The sequence below is a fragment of the Symphalangus syndactylus genome, chromosome 3 (genome assembly GCF_028878055.3).
Source record: "Symphalangus syndactylus isolate Jambi chromosome 3, NHGRI_mSymSyn1-v2.1_pri, whole genome shotgun sequence".
Lineage (NCBI taxonomy): Eukaryota > Metazoa > Chordata > Mammalia > Primates > Hylobatidae > Symphalangus > Symphalangus syndactylus.
The window spans coordinates 15,731,023-15,754,427 of NC_072425.2; the positions used below are offsets into that span (position 1 = coordinate 15,731,023).

The 23,405-nt window shown below is 53.5% G+C and overlaps 1 protein-coding gene and 1 non-coding gene across 10 annotated transcripts in view; both read right to left on the reverse strand.

The window, feature by feature from the left end:
* Positions 1 to 735: 735 nt before the first annotated feature.
* The window catches only part of MIGA2 (mitoguardin 2), a 36,537-nt gene continuing 13,867 nt past the window's right edge, over positions 736 to 23,405 (reverse strand). For 4 of the 9 annotated variants that reach the window (XM_055270772.2, XM_063635826.1, XM_055270768.2 and 1 more), the window contains 10 exons: positions 13,868 to 13,985; positions 12,501 to 12,601; positions 11,811 to 11,926; positions 9,883 to 9,955; positions 9,574 to 9,660; positions 4,905 to 5,003; positions 4,444 to 4,578; positions 3,648 to 3,701; positions 2,811 to 2,927; positions 736 to 2,529 (listed from right to left, as the gene is read on the reverse strand). In XM_055270772.2, the coding sequence (XP_055126747.1) occupies positions 2,323 to 2,529; positions 2,811 to 2,927; positions 3,648 to 3,701; positions 4,444 to 4,578; positions 4,905 to 5,003; positions 9,574 to 9,660; positions 9,883 to 9,955; positions 11,811 to 11,926; positions 12,501 to 12,601; positions 13,868 to 13,985 (1,107 nt within the window). In that variant the 3' untranslated portion in view covers positions 736 to 2,322. Of the gene's footprint in view, positions 2,530 to 2,810; positions 2,928 to 3,570; positions 3,702 to 3,801; positions 4,579 to 4,904; positions 5,004 to 9,573; positions 9,661 to 9,882; positions 9,956 to 11,810; positions 11,927 to 12,500; positions 12,602 to 13,867; positions 13,986 to 23,405 lie in introns of those variants that run through there. The other 5 variants (XR_010119927.1, XR_010119925.1, XM_055270771.2 and 2 more) reach the window with 4 other exon arrangements.
* Positions 11,429 to 11,539, reverse strand: LOC129479932 (U6 spliceosomal RNA). The gene has a single exon (XR_008656859.1). It is a non-coding gene; the product is annotated as a U6 spliceosomal RNA (small nuclear RNA).

Here is a 23,405-nt window from a genome sequence, read left to right on the forward strand (position 1 = left end):
GAGGCAAGAGAATGGCGTGAACCTGGGAGGCGAAGCTTGCAGTGAGCTGAGATCACGCCACTGCACTCCAGCCTCAATGACAGAGCGAGACTCTGTCTCAAAAAAAAAAAAAAAAAAAGGCAAAATGTTAATTACATGACCAGAGGTGTTCGTTTTATATAGTTTTTTCAATTTTTCCGTACTTTTGAAATTTTTTTTTAAAGTTTCTTTTTTAAAAATCTTTAAAATAAAACTTGTGATTTCCAGCTGCCCATGAAAACTTGTAACGATCTGGCAGGCTTGGACCTGTTCCCAGTGTTCCAGCCCCTCCCCCTGGCTCTCACAGCTTGGGGGGTAACAACCTTTAAGCCTGTGAGTCTGCACCTTGGCCCGGTCCAGTGCCTGCATTTTACAGATGTGGAAACTGAGGGCCAGTGAAAATCGACTTCCCTAAGATGGTGCCTGAGCGGGGTCCACAGCCAGGCTGCCCACCTCGCATCCATGGCCTTCAGCGTGGCGCTGGCCGCTCCCCACCCTTCCCCACTGACCACCGGGTCCCTCCCTGCCTAGGGATGGCTGGACCCTGTCAGGCAGCCAAGTGGCCCCCAAATAGGATCACAGCCCCCACCAGGCTTCTCCTGACCTTTGTCCTCCTGGAACCTTCACCCACGGCACCCCAAAGAGCAGGTGTCCTGCTCTGCCCCAAGAAGCAAACAGCCATGCACATAACCAATAACATGGCAAAGTGGAAGGAAATCGTCTCAATTGTTTATTCGACTCACAGTCAGTGCACACACTCTACCATCCAAAAGTCGAAGCTGTGACAATCGACTGCTACAGGCAGTGCACAGATGTGTAAACAAAGACAAATGAAAATGCAAATCAGAGTGGGCGGGGCCAGAGCCCACTGTTACATTCACAGCACAGGGTAAGTGCAAAAGAACAGGATGTCAGGATGGGGGGGCGGGGAGCACAGGGTCCTTCCTGCCGTGGAGGCTGCCTCCGGGCATCAGCCTGGGAGGCGGGTTAGTGCCCATGGATCTGGTGTCTGGGAAGGGGCCCACAGAAGATGGGCCACACCCAGCATCATCTCCTCTCTGTGGTGCGCCCTCCCATCCCCAGACCCCTTTCCCATTCAGGGGAGACGGGCCCTGGTCACAGGAGCCAGTCCTCTGACTCCTGTGTGGAAACCCAAGAGGGGAGTCTGTTTCTCCCGCAGGCCTCTCAACCTGGAAAGGGCAGAGCCCCAGCAGAATGCGTTGAGGCCATAGACACCTGCTCAGGTGAAGACACTGAGAAGACACTGCTGGGATGACAGGACCCCGTGGTGGGGGGACATCGCTGCTAACAGGACTCTGTCTGCAGGCCCAGGGGAGGCTCTGCCCCCATGAGGCCCCAGGAGCGTTCGTGTGTTGAACTGAAGGCAAAGTGCTGGGCAGTTTCTTGTCCTAATGAAGGTGGGGAAGCTGGTCCGGCCACATACATCCTCTGACCTCCCCCAAGTGGTCCCCGGGCCCACGGGTGACAGGGGCCTGAGCGATCCCTGGTCCGAGCCCCCAGCTCAGAGCCTAGCACCACCCAGGGAGGTCCGGGCTCATGGAAGGGGGATGGGTGGGGGCAGGAGGGCCCAGCCCCACCTCCGCCCGTCTTTGGTGGTGACAGAGGTGGGAGGAGAAAAGACGATCTTTGGCAGGGCGAGGGAATGTCAAAGGACAGTGTCCTGGTTTGGTGCTTGGGTTTGTCAAGGGCCCAGTCCCTGCCCAGAAGAGAGCACAGGAGTGGGAGGCCCACCTCTGCCCCACCTCTGGATGGCCCGGGCCTGCTGCCCACTAAGGTGGCCCCACTCTCCTTCTCTGGAGTTGCAAACTCTCTGAGAAGGCGGCCGAGGTGGGGAGGGCATCAGGACAGGCCAGCTGGATGCCTGGATGCTGAGACCATACAGCCACAGGTGGCTTCTAGCTCAGGACACTGTGACCTTCACCACAGGGCTCTAGGCCCCATCCTTCACCTCCACCCTCCCAGCACCCTTGTCAGCAGCCCTGGGGTGATGGGAGGTTTTGGGGTCCCCCACCTGGGGCATCCCGGCTCTGCCTGTCCCAATTCTCCACAACACCCTCCTCTCTCACTGCCTTTCTCTCCCACAGGCCCCACTGGTCCTGGCCTCCCCCAGGAACTGTTCCATTCTTCTCCATGGAAATGTCCCCTCTGGGCCTTGGGGACTCCCAGATGATGGGGGTGGGGCAAAGTCAGGGGCAACGGCCCTCAACCACCACAGCTGTCAGATACCAACCCAGGGAAGGGAGGAGGAGCCTTCTCTCTGCTGCCCCGCAGCCCGTGCCGCCTCTACTGCAGCTCCCCCAGGGGCCCATTCTCTCGAGGCAGCGCCCCATTCACGCCTGCGCTGATGGCCGCGGGCACCCCCAGGTACCCCAGCAAGATCTCGCTGCGGCGCCGGGACAGCTGCAGGATGTCGTCTGCCAGCGCGGGCACTGATGTGTAGCGCACATTGTCCAGGTCGAACATGTCCCTCAGGTACTGCACAATCTGGTGCTGGGGGAGCGGGGCTGGTGTCAGGCCTGGCCCAGGCCACTGCCCACCATGGTGCCCCCAGGTCACCCGAAGTCCCCTTGTCCACCACCAGAGCCCCTGCCCGTCCTTTCCATCCCCAGGCTCCTTCCTCCCACTGCTTCCTCTGGACCCACGTGGGTCTGGCTCTGCCCTTTCTCTGGGAGCAGGCCCAGGCCCAGGCCCTCACCCCATTCCTGGCACCTCCCAGGGCGCCTGTGTTCAGGGCAGGGGTCAGGAAAGAACGAAAACTGCTCTCTGTTTACCTTGAAGAAAGCACAGACTTCAGCAAGCTGAGGCTTGGGTCCAAGGAAGCCGAAGGCTAGGACAGGGCTCACATGCTCCGATACGGAGTAGAAATGGGAGATGAAGCCGTCAGGCACCTGCGGTGGGCACAAGGCTGAGGGGCCAGGCTGGGGCCCAGGCAGGATGAGGGCACCAGGCCCAGGTGTCGCATGAAGGGCTGGGCTTTAGAGGTCGCCCCAGCTCATGTACTTTCCTGCTAGATGACCCTGGGCAGTGACTCGAGCTTTCGAAGCCCATTTTAACTTCTGCAGACAGGGTAACCGTGGGACGCTGTGAGAACTGCAAGAGGTGGGGCCATGGTGGCTCCGCGGGAAGTGCCTGGAGCACGTGGCCACGGCAGCTGGTATCAGCTAGGCAACAGAGCCTGGCCCGCAGAGGGGAACGACAAACCACAGCCCAGATAGCACAGCCAGTCGCTGCCTAGGAGCGGAGATTACAGGGGCCTGACTGGAGTGGGGAAAGGGCAGGAGGGACAGTGCTCCGCTTGCTCCTGGGTATCCTGTCCCCACCAAGATGCATGTACCAGGCCAGCTGCCAGCCCTGTGGCCACTACCCTAGAGTGTCTGTTCCCCTCCCCAGTGACCTGCTCTGTGCTGGGCCTGGGGAGGAGAGGAAGTGGGCCTACACGTGCCTCCGGGGAGCTCCCGGCACGGGGAGAGGTAACCTCGGAACAAGGGGGCCAGGGCCATGAGTGGTGAAGGCCAAGTGGCTCAGTGAGCCGCCCTGCAACTGCTCCGCTCCCCACCACGCTGCCTCAGAGCCCAGCTCGTGCTCCCCCGGGCCTGCCAGTCACTCACCATCAGCAGCCTCCTCTTGGCTTTCAGGACTGACCAGCAAGCAGTGGCCAAGGCCTACATCAAAAATAGGATGTCCCCCGGGTGTCAAAATGGGCCTAGCCCACAGCCCCTCACCCTCTGCCAGCCCAGCACCAAGCCCTTAAACCCAGCTCACCCCACTCCAAGCAGGAAGATGGGGCCGGGTGCCTAAGCTCTGCTGCTTCCTCCTCTGATTTTGGACTCAGACATACCTAAACTTGAATCTTGACTCTAATCTTACTGCTGGATCTTCTCTGAGCCTCAGTCTCCTCTTCTGTAAAGGGGCACAACACAGCACTCCCACCTCCTTTGGTGGTTGTGGGAGCAATGGTTCCCGCCTGTAAACCGCCTCGCAGAAGCCTGGACCCAGGCAGCACAGCCTGGCTGCTGGAGCATCACTGCTTGCCTTGCTGGGGGTCCTGTGCTGGGCTGTCTCTCGCTCTGTGCATGTTTTTCCTTTTGGTTTTGCTTTCCCCTCTTTTAACTTGATTTAACAGATGCATTAAAATGGAATCGAATTCATACCAGCACAGAAGTGAAACCACACAATAGGAAGAAAACGCACACCACGTTGGTTCTAAACTGGGGCACCAGGCAGCAACGGGGCACCCTGGAGGCTTCTCTAGAGCAGACTCTGGTCTCCCAGGCCTGGCAGCCGCGGATCTAGGGGGTGGGGGCCCAGCCCTGGTGCCAGTGCTAGGGACAGAGGGGACTGAGCCAGGCAACCACATGGGCTGATGTGAGCAAGCATGGGTCTGAGAGCGGGGCAGCGACCCACCGTCTCCTTGAAGCTGTCTGACAGCCAGCGGTTCCGCAGGACGGCGAGCACCGAGGCCGGGGGGTTCTCCAGGTCCTCGAAGGCGTCCATGAGGATGAAGTCCAGCACGATGTCGAAGAAGCTCATGCATACCACCTACAGAGGGTGCCCCCGGGAGGCTCATGCATGGGGGCACTGCCAGAGCCTAGGGGCCACTTTCCAGATGGGGAGACTGAGGCTGGGGTCCAGGGCATGAGCACACGTGGCGGGGACATGTCTTCCCCGCTCTGCTGTGCAACGGATATAGCTGAGGCCATTCCTCCCTCTGCCTTGGCCTGGGGCAGGGCAGGAACCGGGGACTATGAGTAGTGATGGGACCATCTCAGCCCCTTGGAACTGAGGTAGAGCTTGGCACAAGAACCCCCTTGCTGCTCAGATGCAGGGGAGCCCAGGATGTTGGGGTTCAGCACAAAGCAACTCACCCCTCGGCCCTCCAGCTCCAGCCGTGTTGTGGCCCAGGTCTCAGGCCGCAAGGCATAGCTCAGCATCTCCTCGTAGCTCTCCAGGAAGCCTTTGGGGCTCTGTGGGGAGAAGCACAGCCCATCCTGGTCACTGGACAAGACCCACAGGGAAAGGCTGGCCTATGGATGGGGGACATGCCAAGGCACGGCTGGGGCCCATCCCCACGCAGCAGGCACAGAGAAAACGCGGCAGAGAAGTGTCTCGTACTCAGCACAGCGTGCTTCTCCAGAGAACCAGGGCACCCAGTCAGGTCTCAAGTCAGCTCCTCTGCTGAGCACCTGCTGCCTTCCAGGAGTGCCCAGTGTGACAGTGTGATCTCACTTTGGAGGGACACAGAATGTGAGGGTTAGAGTCAGGCAGCTGAAGGTTCAAATCTCTGTGACCTTGGACCTCAACAGGAAAGGGGAGAAGCTACAGCCCCACCCTGATGAGGCTCTTCTAGGGCATTTGCTCGTGTGTGACGCAGTCAGTCCGGCGCCAAAGCATTCAACAAACAGCGTTTAAAGCGCCGCTGCACGGCACGGAGGCTCTTGGCACACATCCTTCACCCTCTGGGACCCTGGGGGTTAGCTGGGGTTTGAGACGCTCTTTTCAGATGTGGGTCTGCATTTACGGATGTAGAAAAACACTAAGTGTTAGGGTCGCTTCTCAGCGTGGATTAACTCGTGATTTTTTTTTTCTTTTTTTTTTGAGATGGAGTCTCGCTCTGTCACCTAGGCTGGAGTGCAGTGGCGCGATCTCAGCTCACTGCAAGCTCTGCCTCCCGGGTTCACGCCATTCTGCTGCCTCAGCCTCCCGAGTAGCTGGGACTACAAGTGCCTGCCACCACGCCCGGCTAATTTTTTTTTTCTTTTTTTTTTTGAGACAGAGTCTTGCTCTATTGGCAGGCTGGAGTGCAGTGGCATGATCTTGGCTCACTGCAACCTCCACCTCCTGGATTCAAGCAATTCTCTTGCCTCAGCCTCCCGAGTAGCTGGGACTACAGGTGTGTGCCACCACACCCAGCTAATTTTTGTATTTTCAGTAGAGACGGGGTTTCACCATGTTGGCCAGGATGGTCTTGATCTCTTAACCTCGTGATCCACCCGCCTTGGCCTCCGAAAGTGCTGGGATTACAGGGGTGAGCCACCGTGCCCGGCCACGCCTAGCTAATTTTTTTGTATTTTTAGTAAAGACAGGGTTTCACCGTGTTAGCCAGGATGGTCTTGATCTGACCTCGTGATCTGCCCACCTCGGCCTCCCAAAGTGCTGGGATTACAGGCATGAGCCATTGCCCCAACATTTTTTTTTTTTAAAGTCTCTGTCTGTCACCCCGGCTGGAGTGCAATGGTGCGATCTTGGCTCACTGCAGCGTCCGCCTCCCAGGTTCAAGTGATTCTCCTGCCTCAGCCTCTCAAGTAGCTGGGATTATAGGTGCCTGCCATCACACCTGGCTAATTTTTGTATTTTTAGTAGAGACGGGGTTTCACCGTGTTAGCCAGGATGGTCTCGAACTCCTGACCTTGTGATCCGCCTGCCTTGGCCTCCCAAAGTGCTGGGATTACAGGCATGAGCCACTATGCCCAGTCTTTCATTTCTTTTTTTTTTTTGGTCGCCCAGGCTGGAGTGCAGTGGCATGATCTTGGCTCACTGCAAGCTCTGCCTCCCCAGTTCATGCCATTCTCCTGCCTCAGCCTCCCGAGTAGCTGGGACTACAGGCGCCCGCCACCACGCCCGGCTAATTTTTTATATTTTTAGTAGAGACGGGGTTTCACTGCGTTAGCCAGGATGGTCTCGATCTCCTGACCTCGTGATCCTCCCGCCTTGGCCTCCCAGAGTGCTGGGATTACAAGTGTGAGCCTCTGCACCCGGCCTCATTTCTTAATAAAACCAAAGTTCCATACTGGGAAGGTTGCAAAGAGGAGGTCCCCAGAGGGTGGGGCCCCGGCACCCACCTTAACCCTCCTTCACTTGCTCACTCACCCAGCTTCCTGGGGAGGCCCACAGAGACCAAGTCAAGGGCTCAGGCTGGGTCCGGTTCACCTGGCTTCAAATCCAGTCTACCCTTCACATGCTCAGTACCCTGGACAAGCCCCTTCCCTTCCTGGGCTCATTGTCCTCATCCGCCAAGCAGAAATTGCAGTGAGGCTCGAACGAACTCCCCGCAGTGAAGAACCATTGAGTACACACTGAGCTCACCGCCAGGTAAACGGCCACTGCCGGGAGAATATCCGAGGAGTGCTGATGCAGTACCCACTCTGTGCCAGGCCCTGGATGGGGCACACATCTGTGCCAGGAGAGTTCTGACACTGGCCCTCATGGAGCTAACTGAATAACGGGGGAGGAAGGACAAGGCAGCCCATGAGCAGGAGGCAGGGTAGTGAGGCCACACCACCACGGTGAGCCCAAGGGTTCTCTCGGGCCTCAGGGGATGAGTCAGGTGATGACCTCCTGGGGACAGAGAAGGGTACTCAGATGACAAGTGACCAAGGAAGGGGGAGGGAGGAGGACAGAGGAAAAAGTGGTGTGGGGGGGCTTCCAGTTACTGGTATTATGTCCCACTTCCTAACCTGGGTGCTGGTTATACAGAGGTTGTCGTTCATTAAATCCTATACATAGGCCGGGTGCGGTGGCTCACACCTGTAATCCCAGCACTTTGGGAGGCTGAGGCAGGTGGATCACCTGAGGTCAGGAGTTTGAGACCAGCCTGGCAAACATGGTGAAACCCTGTCTCTACTAAAAATACAAAAATTAGCTGGGTGTGGTGGCACACACCTGTAATCCCAGCTACTTGGGAGGGAGACTAAGGCAGAAGAATCACTTGAACCTGGGAGGCGGAGATTGCAGTGAGTCGAGATCGCACCACTGTACTCCAGCCCAGACAACACAGCAAGTCTCTGTCTCAAAAAAAAAAAAAAAAAAAAAAAAATCCCATAGGTACTTTTTGGGTGGTTTTTTTTTTTTTTTTTTGAGACAGGGTCTCACTCTGTTGGCCAGGCTGGAGAGCAATGGTGCAATCATGGCTCGCTGCAGCCTTGAACTCCTGGCCTCAAGCAATCCTCCCATCTCAGCCTCTCAAGTGCTAGGATTACAAGTGTGAGCCACCGTGCCCAGCCAAATCCTGTATTTTTTACACTCCTATGTGTATTTCATAATAAAGTTTAAAAAAAAAAAAAAAAAGATTTAAGACAGGTGTGGTGGCTCACATCTATAATCCCAGCACTTTGGGAGGCCAAGGAGGGCGGATCACCTGAGGTCAGGAGTTTGAGATCTGCCTGGGCAACATAGCAAAACCCTGTCTCTATGAAAAATACAAAAATTAGCCAGGCACGGTGACACATGCCTGTAATCCCAGCTACTCAGGAGGTTGAGGTGGGAGGATCGCTTGAGCCCGGGAGGTGGAGGTTGCGGTGAGCCGAGATCGTGCCATTGCACTCCAGACTGGGTGGCAGGAGTGAAACCCTGTCTCAAAAAAAAAAGAAAAACAAGATTGAGCAACAGTGTTCCTGGGGCAGAGACCAGCATATGCAAAGCCCAGATCAGGCAGCAAGTCTGGTGCACTAGAAGCAGGCCCTTCAGCCAGACAGGACGAAGCTCACAGGGCAGCAAACCACCAAACAGAGCTTGGCCTTCACCCCAAGGGCAGCAGGCCTAAGTGAGGGTTGTAGGCAGCTGGCTAGTGAGGTCAGATGTGTGTTTTAGAATCATCTGTCCGACCTGTTCAAAAGCTTTGCTCAAACCCGTTAAAGAAAAAAAAAAAAAAAAAAAAGCCGGGCGCGGCGGCTCACACTTGTAATCCCAGCACTTTGGGAGGCCGACGTGGGTGGATCACGAGGTCAGGAGATCGAGACCATCCTGGCTAACACAGTGAAACCCTGTCTCTACTAAAAATACAAAAAAATTAGCCGGGCATGATGGCATGCGCCTATAATCCCAGCTACTCGGGAGGCTGAGGCAGGAGAATGGCGTGAACCTGGGAGACGGAGCTTGCAGTGAGCTGAGATGGCGCCACTGCACTCCAGCCTGGGTGAGAGAGCAAGACTCTGTCTCAAAAAAAAAAAAAAAAAGACGAGTAACAAATCATCAAAAAAATTATGCAACCTCATCAATAATCAGAGATGCAAGGAAACACCCTTATATTGCTGGCAGCGATGTAAGTTGTGAAGGCCTTTTGGAGGGCAAACTAGCAATATCTGCCGAGCTTCTAAATGTCCAGGACCCAGAAATGTCATATCCAGGGCTCTGCCCCACAGAAAACCTCACAAGAGAGCAGTAGAAGGAAGATTATATAGTGCTGTTTGTGATGGTGAACCTCAGACAGCCCAGGTGTCCCTCCATCAGGGAATGGAGGCCTCGTGTGGTGCTCTCCACACAATGGGACACTCCACAGCTGGGGAAAACCCCTCCCAGTGCCGGCATGGAGAGACGGATGCCACATGCCGCCACACTCCAGAGTAAACTGCGGGATGGTAAGTAGGGCACAAAGGCTTAGAAATGGAATAACAATATCCACGGTTGCAGAGTCTACAGAACGGAGGAGGAGGAACGTGTATCAGCCTGTGCACAGGGGTTCCCTCTGGCAGATGGGGTTCAGGGGGACCCTCTGTGGTTTGCATTTTATAATTTGCCCCCCTATCCCACCCCCGCTACCTTCTCAGCCTTGGTCATCAGGCCTGTCACCATCTGTCGGCCCACTTTCCCGAAGAAAAGCTGGTTACTCTTGTCTTCCAGAAGCCCCTAGGGAAGGAGGAAGGGAGGGGAGTGAGCTGCCATGGCATGGCAGTCCCTCAAAGCCCACGGAGAGGGCCACGGAAGAGGCCGGGTAGGTGGCCCACCTGCCACAGAGGAGCCCAGTGTGGGAGCAGGCCTGGCCAGGAGGCCACATACATGCCACACAGCCATGGCCAGCCTGACTACCCCTTGCCTCCCACCCCCGAGGAACCCCCAGGCCACACCCACCTCGAAGGCCTGCCGCACACAGTGCAGCTTGGCCAGAAAGTCCTGGTCACTGTAGCAGCCCAGCAGCTCCGTCCTGAGGGGAGGACAGACGGCGTCACACAACCTGGTCCCTGCCCAGCGATGCCCCGGGGGGTCAGGTGGCACCTGGGTGGGGAGGTGGGAGGCTCTGGCTCCAGCCCTGGCCCTGCCTCAGCCTGGCAGTGTGGCCTCTGGCTGGTGCCTGCCTCCCTTGAGGCCTTGGTCTTCCCAGGCCAAAGGACGAGGCTGCCTGGATAATCTCTGAGGACGTGTCAGCCTCTCAGGCACTGGATACAGAGATGACTGAGGCCTCCTTAGGCCACAACCAGCCCCACATTTCACAGGCAAAGGACTGAAATGGCCAAACTGCCTCCTGATGGCAGATGTGGCGGATCACCCTGATCACTTCAGCCAGTGTCTGATTCATTTCTGGTCAGTGAACTTTTTTTTTTTTTTTTAGACGGAGTCTCGTTCTGTCGCTCAGGTTGGAGTGCAGTGGTACAATCTCAGCTCACTGCAACCTCCGCCTCCCAGGTTCAAGCGATTCTCCTGCCTCAGCCTCCCAAGTAGCTGGGACTACAGCCACGCACCACCATGCCCGGCTAATTTTTGTATTTTTAGTAGAGACGGGGTTTCACCATGTTAGCCAGGTTGGTCTTGAACTCCTGACCTCAAGTGATCTGCCTGCTTCGGCCTCGAAAAGTGCTGGGATTACAGGCGTGAGTCACGGCACCCAGCCCAGTTTTTTGGCTTTTTTTTTTTTTTTTTTTTTTTTTTGAGACGGAGTCTCACTCTGTTGCCCAGGCTACAGTGCAGTGGCGTGATCTCCACTCACTGCAACCTCTGCCTCCCAGGTTCAAGTGATCCTCCTGTCTCAGCCTCCCAAGTAGCTGGGACTACAGGTATGTGCCACCATGCCCAGCTAATTTTTATATTTTTAGTAGAGATGGGGTTTACACCATATTGGCCAGGTTGGTCTCAAACTCCTGACCTCAGGTGATCTGCCCGCCTCGGCCTCCCAAAATGCTGGGATTATAGGCATGAGCCACCCTGCCCAGCTCCAGATTAACTTTTAAACATACATACTGAAATCTGCAAGCCATGATCAAAAAGCCAAGTTCTCAGGCCAGGTGCGGTAGCTCACGCCTGTAGTCCCAGCACTATGGGAGAAAGAGGCAGGTGGATCACTTGAGGTCAGGAGTTTGAGACCAGCCTGGACAACACAGTGAAACCCCATCTCTACTAAAAATACAAAAAAAAAAAAAAAAGTCAAGTTCTCAGTCTCTTATCATACAAAAAAGTTAATATAAGATGGTGAGGAGGCCTAAACATAACCACAGACAAAGACACTGAGACTAAGAGAAGTTAAGCGACTTGTTCAGGGTGGCAGAACTTGGAGTCCGGGCCTGTCCGTCCCCACAGCCTGGGTTCCTGACCTCTCCTATGGAGGAGCTGTGTCCAGACACTGCGCTTAGGGCCAGTGCCCCCTGTGTGGCTGTGGCTGTACCCACTGAGAATTTCCTTTTGTTTTGCTATGGAATGTTTAGTAAATCTGCGTGTTATCCTTATGCCGGGACCATGTTCATCTTCTCTGTATCATTCCAATTTTTTTTTAGTGTATGTGCTGTAGAAGCAAACACTCTCTCAGAATTTAGAACTGGTAGTAACTATTGTTCTTTATTAATTATGTTCATTTGTTACTGTCATTATTGGTATCAGACCTGCCAGTATGGGTCCATCCAGGCCCTCTGCAGCTGGGGGAGGAGCTGTCACCAGCTCACCACGGCCCTCAGGCAGCCTGGACTCACTCAGGCTGAGTCCTCGCCAAGCACCGCTGGCTTCTCCGCCTCCCTCAAGGGCCAGGATCACCCATCGCCTCCTGCTCCCTCCCTCCCTCCACACCTGCTCACCTGAGGGTCCGGCAGGGCACTCTCCCCTCCTTCACCAGCTGCAGGGCCTCCTCGTAGGCAGCGGCGGGTCTGGAGAGTGGGATCGGGTAATCTCCGGTCTGCAGGGACTCAAAGAGCTGGGAGAGGGTGCAGAGACCAGGGAAGCCCGTGTGAGCAGCGCGCCACAGCGCAAGGGCACCTGCCCGTTGGTCGGCCACAGCGGCCACCCTAGGTGCCTGCCCACTGCCAACGTCTCTGAGGGGATGTCAGAGGGAACACTGGCCAGGAGGCCCCAGTTTGAGCCCAGCTCTGGCCCTCAGCATCCCCATCTCCAGGGGTCCTTCCCAAAAAGGCCATCTAAAGGACACACACGCATGTCCTCCCATCCCAAGGAAGGACACAGTGCCTGATCCACGCGCCCATGGCAGGAGACTGAGGCCAAACAATGGGCACAGCGGTCTGGAGAAGGGAGAGGCCAGCACAGGCCGGAGCCCTTCGGGACAGAACCCCTGCTCTCACCCACAGGACAATGGCCCCCGATTTCTCAGCACCCCCGATCCCCAACAACTTCGAGGAGGCCCGTGGGAGCATCCAAATTCTCCCATCGGAGGAAATGCCTCCACTTTCCCATGACCCAGTGCCAGCCCCATGGGCCTGCAGAGGAGGCCCAGCCTTCACCCCACCCCAGGCTTGGTCCCCACCCCGAGTAACCTCGGTGGCGGAGAAGAAGGAATCCTCTGAGGTCAGGCTGTCCTCATCGTCCGCCCGCAGCCGCAGCGAGCCCTCGGTCAGGGGCAGCATGAGGGTCCTCTCTGGGAAGAGCAGTGAGAGAGAGTGGGGCTGAGACTCCCCACACAGTGCTCGGCCGGAATCCCGGTACACGAAGTCCCCCACCAGGCCCAGGGGAGGCTTCATCCCGAGCCTGTGATTCCCATGCTCAATGGCAAAGCTCTGACATGCCAAGCGCTTCTGCGTGAAGACACTGGACTCCTCGCCTGAGTGAGTGACCTCCTTCAACACCCACGAAATCCTTGGAGGTCGTCAGCCTCAGGTGTGAGCCCTCGGCTGGTGAGCGGCTCTGCCAGGCTCACAGGTCGCACCGCTGGAAGGCCACCAAGCTCTGCAGGGGGAGGACCTTGTACTGTGTGGCCCTGGGGAAACTGCCTCTCTCCTCTGACAAGCTGAAACTCAGCCACTGATACCAAGGGCTCGAGAGAGTCCACAGCCACTAACCTGGAGTTCCCTTCCCTGCTCGCCCAAGGGCTGAGGGGTGTGGACCTCCAAGGGTGCTCAGGAAAGGATTGTCGAGCAAGTAAGCAAAGGCCACAGACCTGCGGCCGGCCACCCTAAAGGTCCCCCCAGCCCTTTCTGCCACGTAGGGAGGCCACAGCAGGCAGATTCCTCCAACAGAGAAGCCACACCCAGAGCACGTGGGGAGAAGCCACGGCAGGGTGCGTGGCTCGGCCGACCCACTTCGGTTCTGTGTCCCCACTGGCAGAGCCAGGCAGCTGGACCCTCGGGAGTCTGAGGGTCCCACAGGGCTGAGTGCACGGGGAGGGGCCAGGGTGTCATTCACTGCAGGGGTCCAAAGAGGACAGTGGCTGTTTGGCAGAATAACTTTGCTCCCCCTCAATATGTCACATCATTTCACCTCAACGCACCCAACAACAGAACTTCTGTTCTTGGCCTTTGGCCTGCTCTGAGTGAACCTCCCGTGAGTCACCCCATCCACCCACCCAGTTTGAGCCACAGGAAAGGACTCGAAGCGAAGGCCTGGGAGAGCCATCAGGGAGATGCTGCCACACGAACCCAAGGCTGCACCCAAGGGGATGGAGCCAGGTGCACTTGCTGGGGACTCCCAGGGCCTCACTTCAGCTCTGCTCCAGCCTGCCACGGAGAAGGGAACACAGTTTCCCCATCTGTGCCATAAGGCGCTGAATCACGCGAGGTTGGAGAGCCCTGGGGATTCTGATTCATTGGATGCACTGAGAGAACCACACCCAGGTTCTCGCACCTTCTCCTCACCTCCATCCCTGCCACCCTCCACACCCACCCCGCCTGCGCTGGGCCCAGCTCACCGAGGTCTAGCAGCATGCTGTCCGCGGGGAAGGTGGAGCCGAACTCCTCCTGCAGGTGGTAGGCGCGGTGCAGCAGGGACTCCAGCTTCTCTGCAAACTCCTTCCGCTGTGACTCTGGCTGCCGTAAAAACAAGGACCCTCAACCCAGACCCTCAAAGCTCCCGATGAAAACAGCCCCTTCCCTCACCCCCGGGTCCCTGGGGAAAGGGGAGGAGCTCTAAGACCCAGCAGCTAAGCACATAGACTCCAAAACTTCACTGCTTGATAGAGGAGCCACCAGCCACTTGTGGCAGCTGAGCACTAGAAACCTGGATGGTCCTGGAGTCTAAACACACACCAGATTTCAAACACAGCACCAAAAAGTGTAGACTGTCTCAGGAATCTTTTCTGTTGATTACATGCTGAAATGATCACATACTGGACATACCAGGTTACATGAAGTACAGCTGACCCTTGAAAACTATAGACTTAGGTTGCCGGGCACAGTGGCTCACGCCTGTAATCCCAGCACTTTGGGTGGCCGAGGTGGGCAGATCACAAGGTCAGGAGTTCGAGACCAGCCTGACCAACATGGTGAAACCACGTCTCCACTAAAAATGCAAAAATTAGCCGGGCATGGTGGCGGATGCCTATAATCCCAGCTACTCAGGAGGCTGTGGCAGGAGAATTGCTTGAACCTGGGAGGCGGAGGTTGCAGTGAGCCGAGATCGCGCCATTGCCATTGCACTCTAGCCTGGGCGACAGAACAGGACTCCATCTCAAAAAAAAAAAAAAAAAAGAAAGAAAATTGTGGACTTAAGGTAACTGACTCACCCCTGTGCCCACATAGTTGAAAATCTACATAAAAAAACTTTTTTTTTTTGAGACAGGTTCTCATTCTGTCACCTAGCCCACAGTGCAGTGGCGCACATCTAACCACAGTCTCAACCTCCTGAGTTCAAGTGATCCTCCCATCTCTGCCTCCCTAGTAGCTAGGACTACAGGCATACATCACCACACCCGGCTAACTTCTGTATATATTTTTGGTAGATATGGGGTTTTGCCACATTGCCCAGGCTGGTTTCTAACATATGGGTTCAGGCAATCCTCTTGCCTCAGCCTCCCAAAGTGCTAGGATTAGAGGTGTGAGCCACCGTGCCCGGCCCACATACAACTTTTGTCTCCTCTAAAAGTAGGGGGAGTTATTAGTAGGTTATTAACTACTAATTGTTGACCAGAAGTCTCACTGAGAATGTGGTCGATTAACACATATTTTGTATGTTCTATGTATTATATTCTGTATCCTTACACCAAACTAAGCCAGAGAAAAGAAAGCGTTATTAAAGAAATCATAAAGAAGAAAAATGGACCGGGTGAGGTGGCTCACACCTATAATCCCAGCACTTTGGAAAGCAGACTCTGCAGGAGGATCCCTTGAGCCCAGAAGTTTGAGACCAGCCTAGGCAACATGGAAAGACCCTATCTCTACAAAAAAATACAAAAATTAGGCCGGCATGGTGGCGTGTGCCACCATGTAATCCAGCACTTTGAGAGACCAAGACAGCTGAATCACTTGGGCCCAGGAGTTTGAGACCGGCATTGGCAACATAGTAAAACCAAAAATATAAAATTAGCCAGTTTCATAACGTGGTCTCAAAATAAATAAATAACAGATTAAAATTTAAAAATACAACTAAAGGCCAGGCGTGGTAGCTCACGCCTGTAATTCCAGCACTTTGGGAGGCCGAGGCAGGCAGATCACCTGAGACCAGGAGTTCGAGACCAGCCTGGTCAACATGGCGAAAGCCCATCTCTACTAAAAATATAAAAATTAGCTCGGTGTGGTGGCGCATGCCTGTAATCCCAGCTACTCGGGAGGCAGAGGCAGGAGAATCGTTTGGACCCGGGAGGTGGAGGCTGCAGTCAGCCAAGATTGAGCCATTGTACTCCAGCCTGGGCAACAAGAGTGAAACTCTGTCTCAAAAAGAAAATACAGGCCGGGCACGGTGGTTCACGCCTGTAATCCCGGCACTTTGGGAGGCTGAGGCAGGCTAGATCACGAGGTCAGGAGATCGAGACCACCCTGTCTAACACGGTGAAACCCCGTCTCTACTAAAAATACAAAAAATCAGCTGGGCGTGGTGGCGGGCGCCTGTAGTCCCAGCTACTCGGGAGGCTGAGGCAGGAGAATGGCGTGAACCCGGGAGGCAGAGCTTGCAGCGAGCCGAGATCGTGCCACTGCACTCCAGCCTGGGCAACAGAGCAAGACTCCGTCTCAACAACAACAACAAAATATACATATATATATATATATACACACACACACATATATATTTAATTTTAAAAAAGGAAATCATTGAGGAGAAAGGATATTTGCCTGAATAGGTTTCTAATGCAAATGAAAGTGCCCTATTCTGGAAAAAAATGCCACAAAGGACATTTATTAGTATGGAAGAGAAGTGAGCACTAGATTTAAGGCAGGAAGGAATAGACTAACTCTACTGTTTTGTGCAAATGCAATCAGGATTTTCATCAGGACTGTCCTTTCTTTTTTTTCCTTTTTGAGATGGCGTCTCGTTCTGTTGCCCAGGCTGGAATGCAGTGGCACGATCTCGGTTCACTGCAACTTCCAACTCCCAGGTTCAAGCAATTCTCCCACCTCACCCTCCTGAGTACTTGGGACCACAGGCACGCACCACCACACCCGGCTAATTTTTGTATTTTTAGTAGAGATGGGGTTTCACCATGTTGCCCAGGCTGGTCTTGAACTCCTGAGCTCGGCTGGGTGCAGTGGCTCAAGCCTGTAATCCCAGCACTTTGGGGGGCCGAGGTGGGCTGATCACTTGAGGTCAGGAGTTCGAGACCAGCCTGGTCTACTTGGTGAAACCCCGTCTCTACTAAAAACACAAACATTAGCTGGACTTAGTGGTGTGCGCCTGTAATTCCAGCTACTTGGGAGACTGAGGCAGGAGAATCGCTTGAACCCAGGAAGTGGAGGTAGCAGTGAGCTGAGATTGTGCCACTGCACTCCAGCCTGTGCAACAGAGCAAGAGTCTGTCTTAAAAAAAAAAAAAAGTAATTATTACAATATTTATTCTAAGAGCTACACTCACTGGTGGCCACCATGGGCCAATCTTGTGTGAAGTGCACTGCCTACTATAGTTCTTTAAGTTATCCCTGAGATCTTAGGAGAAAGACACTCCTATTTCCCTTGACAGATAGAGAAACTAAGACAAGGCTTGGAAGGGGAAATTATTTCCCTGAGGTCACAGTGTGGAACTAGTGGTGCCACAAACTGAATCCAGGTATGTGTGGCTCTAGAGCAGTGCTGTCCAGTAGAAAGCCACATGCAACATTTAATGTTTTCTACAGACCACAATAAATAGCACAAAGTAATGGGCAAAATTAATTTTAGTAATACACATGTGACCCTTGAACAACATAGGGTTTTTTTGTTTTGTTTTGTTTTGAGACAGGGTCTTGCTCTGTTGCCCAGGCTACAGTGCAGTGATGAGATCATGGGCTCAGGTGATCCTCCCAACTCAGCCTCCTGAGTAGCTGGGGCTACAGGTGCCCACCACCACGCCCGGCAAATATTTTTGTATTTATTGTAGAGACAGGATCTCACCATGTTGCCTAGGCTGGTCTTGAATTCCTAGACTTAAGTGATCCTCCCACCTTGGTCTCCCAAAGTGTTGGGACTACAGGTCCCACTGCACCCGGCCAAAATTTTTTTTTTTTCTTTTTTCAGACAGAGTCTGGCTCTGTCACCCAGGCTGGAGTGCAGTGGCACGATTTCGGCTCACTGCAGGCTCTGCCCCCCAGGGTTCACGCCATTCTCCTGCCTCAGCCTCCTGAGTAGCTGGGACTACAGGCGCCCGCCACTATGCCCAGCTAATTTTTTGTATTTTTAGTAGAGACGGGGTTTCACTGTGTTAGACAGGATGGTCTCGATCTCCTGACCTCGTGATCCGCCCGCCTCATCCTCCCAAAGTGCTGGGATTACAGGCGTGAGCCACCACGCCTGGCCCCTGGTCAGATATTTTTCAATAAATATATAGGAGAATTTTTTGGAAATTTATGACAATTTGAAAAATCTCAGAGATGAACCCACTTAGCCTAGAGATACTGAAAAAATTATGAAAAAGATATGTCACGAATGCATAAAATATATGTAGATACTAGTCTTTATCATTTACTACCATAAAATATACACAAATTGGCTGGGCACAGCAGCTCACACCTGTAATCCCAGCACTTTGGGAGGCCGAGGCGGGTGGATCACCTGAGATCAGGAGTTCAAGACCAGCCTGGCCAACATGCTGAAACCCCGTCTCTACTAAAAATACAAATTTTAGCTGGGCGTAGTGGCTGGCAACTGTAATCCCAGCTACTCAGGAGGCTGAGGCAGGAGAATCGCATGAACCCTGGAGGCAGAGGTTGCAGTGAGCTGAGACCATGCCATTGCACTTCAGCCTGGGCAACAGGAGTGAAACTGTCTCTGAAGAAAAAAAAAAAAGGCCGGGCAGGGTGGCTCACACCCGTAATCCCAGCACTTTGGGTGGCTGAGGCTGAGGTCAGGAGTTCCAGACCATCCTGCCCAACATGGTAAAACCCTGTCTCTACTAATAATACAAAACTTAGCTGGGCGTGGTGGTGTGCACCTGTAATCCCAGCTACTCGGGAGGCTGAGGTAGGAGAATCGCTTGAATCCGGGAGGCAGAGGTTGCAGTAAACCAAGATAGCGCCACTGCACTCCAGCCTGGTGACAGAGTGAGACTCCGTCTTAAAACAAGAGTGCGCAGCATCCTGTGGCCTTGATGACCTTGTCACTACCCTTGAGCCACCAGGCCGGGCGAGGGAAGAGGGGGCACTCCTCCCTGCACCTCAGGAGCTTCTGGGCTGAGCGCTGAGAGGACGTATGAGCCAGCCTCACTCTTTTTTCCACAAAGACTGCCAGAACCTGCAACTGCCTGTAACTGGATCCACGGGGAGGAGATGAGGGTTGCAGGCACTGGGGAGAAACAGTCAGAAGAGCTCAGAGAGGGATGGAAATGATGGAAATGGCAGCCATGCACTGAGTGCCACCTGGGACCAGGTGCCTCATCATTCAGCCTCACAGTGTCCCTCTGAGGCCAGGATTACTAGGACCCCATTTCACAGATCAAACTCAAGGTTAAGTGGTCCACATGACTAGCAAGAACCTGGCAGAGCTGGGATGCAGCCCCAGGCCTGCAGGACCCTTTGCTCAGTTTTCTGGCAGGGCCGGGACGCACCCTGTGTGGCCAGCAGAGACTTACAGTTTTGGCACAAATCTGTGTCTCTGTGAGATGGTCTCAAGTGAGGTAATGGTTCTTTTTTTTTTTTTTTTTTTTTTGAGACAGAGTCTTGCTCTGTCGCCAGGCTGGAGTGCTGTGGCACCATCTCGGCTCACTACAACCCCTGAATCCCTGGTTCAAGTGATTCTCCTGCCTCAGCCTCCCAAGTAGCTGGGATTACAGGCACACGCCACCACGCCCAGCTAATTTTTGTATTTTTAGTAGAGGCGGGGTTTCACCATGTTGGCGAGTATGGTCTCAATCTCCTGACCTCATGATCCACCCACCTTGGCCTCCCAAAGTGCTGGGATTACAGGCGTGAGCTACCGCACCCGGCCTAGGTAATGGTTCTTAGATGTGACATCAGATGCACACTCAACAAAAGGAAAAAACAGATAACCTTGACTCTCAAAAAACTTTTGTGCTTCGGGGGCACCAGCAAAAAAGTGAGGCCAGGCGCGGTGGCTCATGCCTGCAATCCCAGCACTTTGGGAGGCCAAGGCGGGCAGATCACCTGGGGTTGGGAGTTCGAGACCAGCCCGGCCAACATGGTGAAATCTTGTCTCTACTAAAAATACAGAAATTAGGTGGGCATGGTGGTGGGCGCCTGTAATCCCAGCTTATCAGGAGGCTGAGGTGGGAGAATCGCTTGAACCTGGGAGGCGGAGGCTGCAGTGAGCTAAGATCGCACCACTGCACTCCAGCCTAGGTGACAAGCGAGACTCCGTTTCAAAATAAATAAATAAATAAATATGAAAATAAATAAATAAAAAATAAATACCTAAAAGTGAAAAGACAACTCACAGGATGACAGAAAATATCTGCAACCGCATCTGATAAGGGGCTTTCTCCAGAATATGAGAAACCCTTAGAACTTAATAAAAACCCAAATAACCCAATTACGAAAGAAGGCATTGGAATAGACATTCCTCCAAATAAGATGTAATAATGGATAAGAAGTACATGAAAAGATGCTCAACATCCTTAGCCATCAGAGAAATGCAAATCAAAACAACGAGAAGCCACCTACACCCGCCAGGATGGTGATAACCAAAAAGACAGGAACAAGTGGTGGTGAGCATGTGGAGAAACGGAACCCTCACAGGCTGCTGATGAGAACAAAAAACATGTAGTCGCTTTGAAAAGTTTGGTGGTTCCTTAAAAAGTTAAACATGGAGGCCGGGCATGGTGGATCACGCCTGTAATCCCAGCACTTTGGGAGGCCGAGGTGGGTGGATCATCTGAGGTCAGGAGTTTGAGATCAGCCTGGCCAACATGGTGAAACCCCGCCTCTACTAAAAATACAAAAATTAGGCCGGGCGTGGTGGTGGGCGCCTGTAATCCCGGCACTTTGGGAGGCGAGGCAGGCGGATCACGAGGTCAGGAGATCAAGACTATCCTGGCTAACACGGTGAAACCCCATCTCTACTAAAAATACAAAAAATTAGCCAGGCGTGGTGGCGGGCACCTGTAGTCCCAGCTACTCGGGAGGCTGGGGCAGGAGAATGGCGTGAACTCAGGAGGTGGAGCTTGCAGTGAGCCAAGATCGCGCCACTGCACTCCAGCCTGGGCGACAGAGCGAGACTCCATTTCAAAAAAAAAAAAAAAAAGAAAAAAATACAAAATTAGCCAGACATGGTGGCGCGCGCCTGTAATCCCAGCTACTTAGGAGGCTGAGGCAGGAGAATCGTTTGACCCTGGGAGGTGGAGGTGGTGGTGAGCTGAGATTGTGCCACTGCACGCCAGCCAGGGCGACAGAGCGAGACTCCGTCTTAAAAAAAAGTTAAACACGGCCGGGCGCGGTGGCTCACGCTTGTAATCCCAGCACTTTGGGAGGCAGAGGCGGGCGGATCACCAGGTCAGGAGATCGAGACCACGGTGAAACCCCGTCTCTACTAAAAATACAAAAAATTAGCCGGGCATGGTGGCAGGCGCCTGTAGTCCCAGCTACTCGGAGAGGCTGAGGCAGGAAAATGGCGTGAACCCGGGAGGCGGAGCTTGCAGTGAGCCGAGATTGCGCCACTGCACTCCAGCCTGGGCGACAGAGCGAGACTCCGTCTCAAAAAAAAAAAAAAGTTAAACATGGAGTTATCATGTGATCCCCGCAATTTCACTCCTAGGTATATACCCAAGAGAAATGAAAACATATGTCCACACAAAAACTTGTGCATGAATGTTCATAGCAGCATTATTCATAAGAGCCAAAAAATGGAAGCAACCCAAATATCTACCAACTGATGAACAAATAAAACATGGTCCATCTATACAACAGAAACAAAACAGTGATTCATGCTGCAACACGGATGAACCTTGGAAGCATCCTGCTATGTGAAAGGAGACAGTCACAAAAGGCCACATATTCTGTGATCCCATTTCTAGAAACGTCCGTGATAGGCAAATCCAGATGTAGAGAAAATAGATTTGTGGTTGTCTAGAACTGGGGGGAAATGAAGGAATGTGAAGGGAATGGCCAAAGTACATGGGGTTTCTTTGTTGTTGTTTCTTTGTTGTTGTTGTTGTTGTTGAGACAGGGTCTCACTCTATTGCAGAGGCTGGAATGCAGTGGCATAATCATGGCTCACTGCAGCCTTGACCTTCTGGGCTCAAGGGATCCTACTGCCTCAGCCTCCTGAGTAGCTGGGACTACCACATGGTGTGTGCCACCATGCCCAGCTAACTTTTTCATTTTTTGCAGAGGTGGGGTCTCACTATGCTGCCCAGGCTGGTCTTGCATTTCTGGGCTCAAGAAATTTTCCTCCACCTCGGCCTTCCAAAGCACTGGGATTACAGGTATGAGCCACCATGCTGGACCAGGGACTTCTTTTTGGGATAAAAATGCTCCAAAATTGATTGTGATAATAGATACACAATTTTGTGAATATACCAAAAGCCACTCAATTGTATAGTTTAAATGCTATGTGAATTATATCTTTTTTCTTTTTGTAGAGACAGGGTTGCCCAAGCTGGAGTGTAGTGGCACAATCATAGCTCATTGCAGCCTTGAACTCCTGGGCTCAGGTAATCCTCCCACCTCAGCCTCCCGAGTAGCTGGGACCACAGAACATGCCATGACACCCAGTTAATTGGTCACACCACTGCACTCCAGCCTGGGCAACAGAGTAAGACCGTGTCTCAAAAAGAAAAAACTTTTTTGAGACAGAATCTCACTATGTTGCCCAAGCTGGTCTTGAACTTCTCCCTCACTGGCTCAAAGAATCCTCCCACCTCAGCCTTCCAAAGTATTGGAATTACAAGTGTAAGCCACTGTGCCCAGCCTGTATTTCAATAAAACTGTTTAAAAATTAGAGTAATAGGCCAGGCACAGTGGCTCATGCCTGTAATCTCAGTACTTCGCGAGGCCGAGGCGGGCAGATCACCTGAGGTCAGGAGATAGAAACCAGCATGGTTGGCCGGGTGCGGTGGCTCACACCTGTAATCCCAGCACTTTGGGAGGCCGAGGTGGGTGGATCACGAGGTCAGGAGATCGAGACCACGGTGAAACCCCGTCTCTACTAAAAATACAAAAAATTAGCTGGGCGCGGTGGCAGGCGCCTGTAGTCCCAGCTACTCAGGAGGCTGAGGCAGGAGAATGGCATGAACCCAAGAGGCAGAGCTTGCAGTGAGCCGAGATCGCGCCACTGCACTCCAGCCTGGGCGACAGCGAGACTCCGTCTCAAAAAAAACAAAAACAAAAACAAAACAAAAAAAAGAAACCAGCGTGGCCAACATGGTGAAACCCCATCTCTACTAAAAATACAAAAAAATTAGCCAGGTGTGGTGGCACATGCCTGTAATCCCAACTACTCAGGAGGCTGAGGCAGGAGAATCGCTTGAACCTGGGAGGCAGAGGTTACAGTGAGCCAAGATCGCGCCACTGCACTCCAGCCTGGGCAACAAAAGCGAAACTCCATCTCAAAAAGAAAAAAAAAAATTATAGCAGTAGATAGAAAAAAATGCCTGGAGGAATAGAAAGTGGTGATGCCTGGATGAAGGGTTGCAGGCATCCCTTGTAGGATTGTAGGGTTGTAGGCATCCTGGCATGGAGACATGCCAGAGATCATTAACTGAGCACCTACTATGGACCAGGCCTGAACGGCTGGTGCTGGTGCCCCTACAGAGCGCCAGTGCTCCAGGAGGCCGAGGGGCCCCACACCACACAACCATGGGCTGTCCGATCAGAGTCTGGGATCAGACTATTTTACACCCCCTTCTCTTTCCTATTTCTGTACTTTTCATTATTT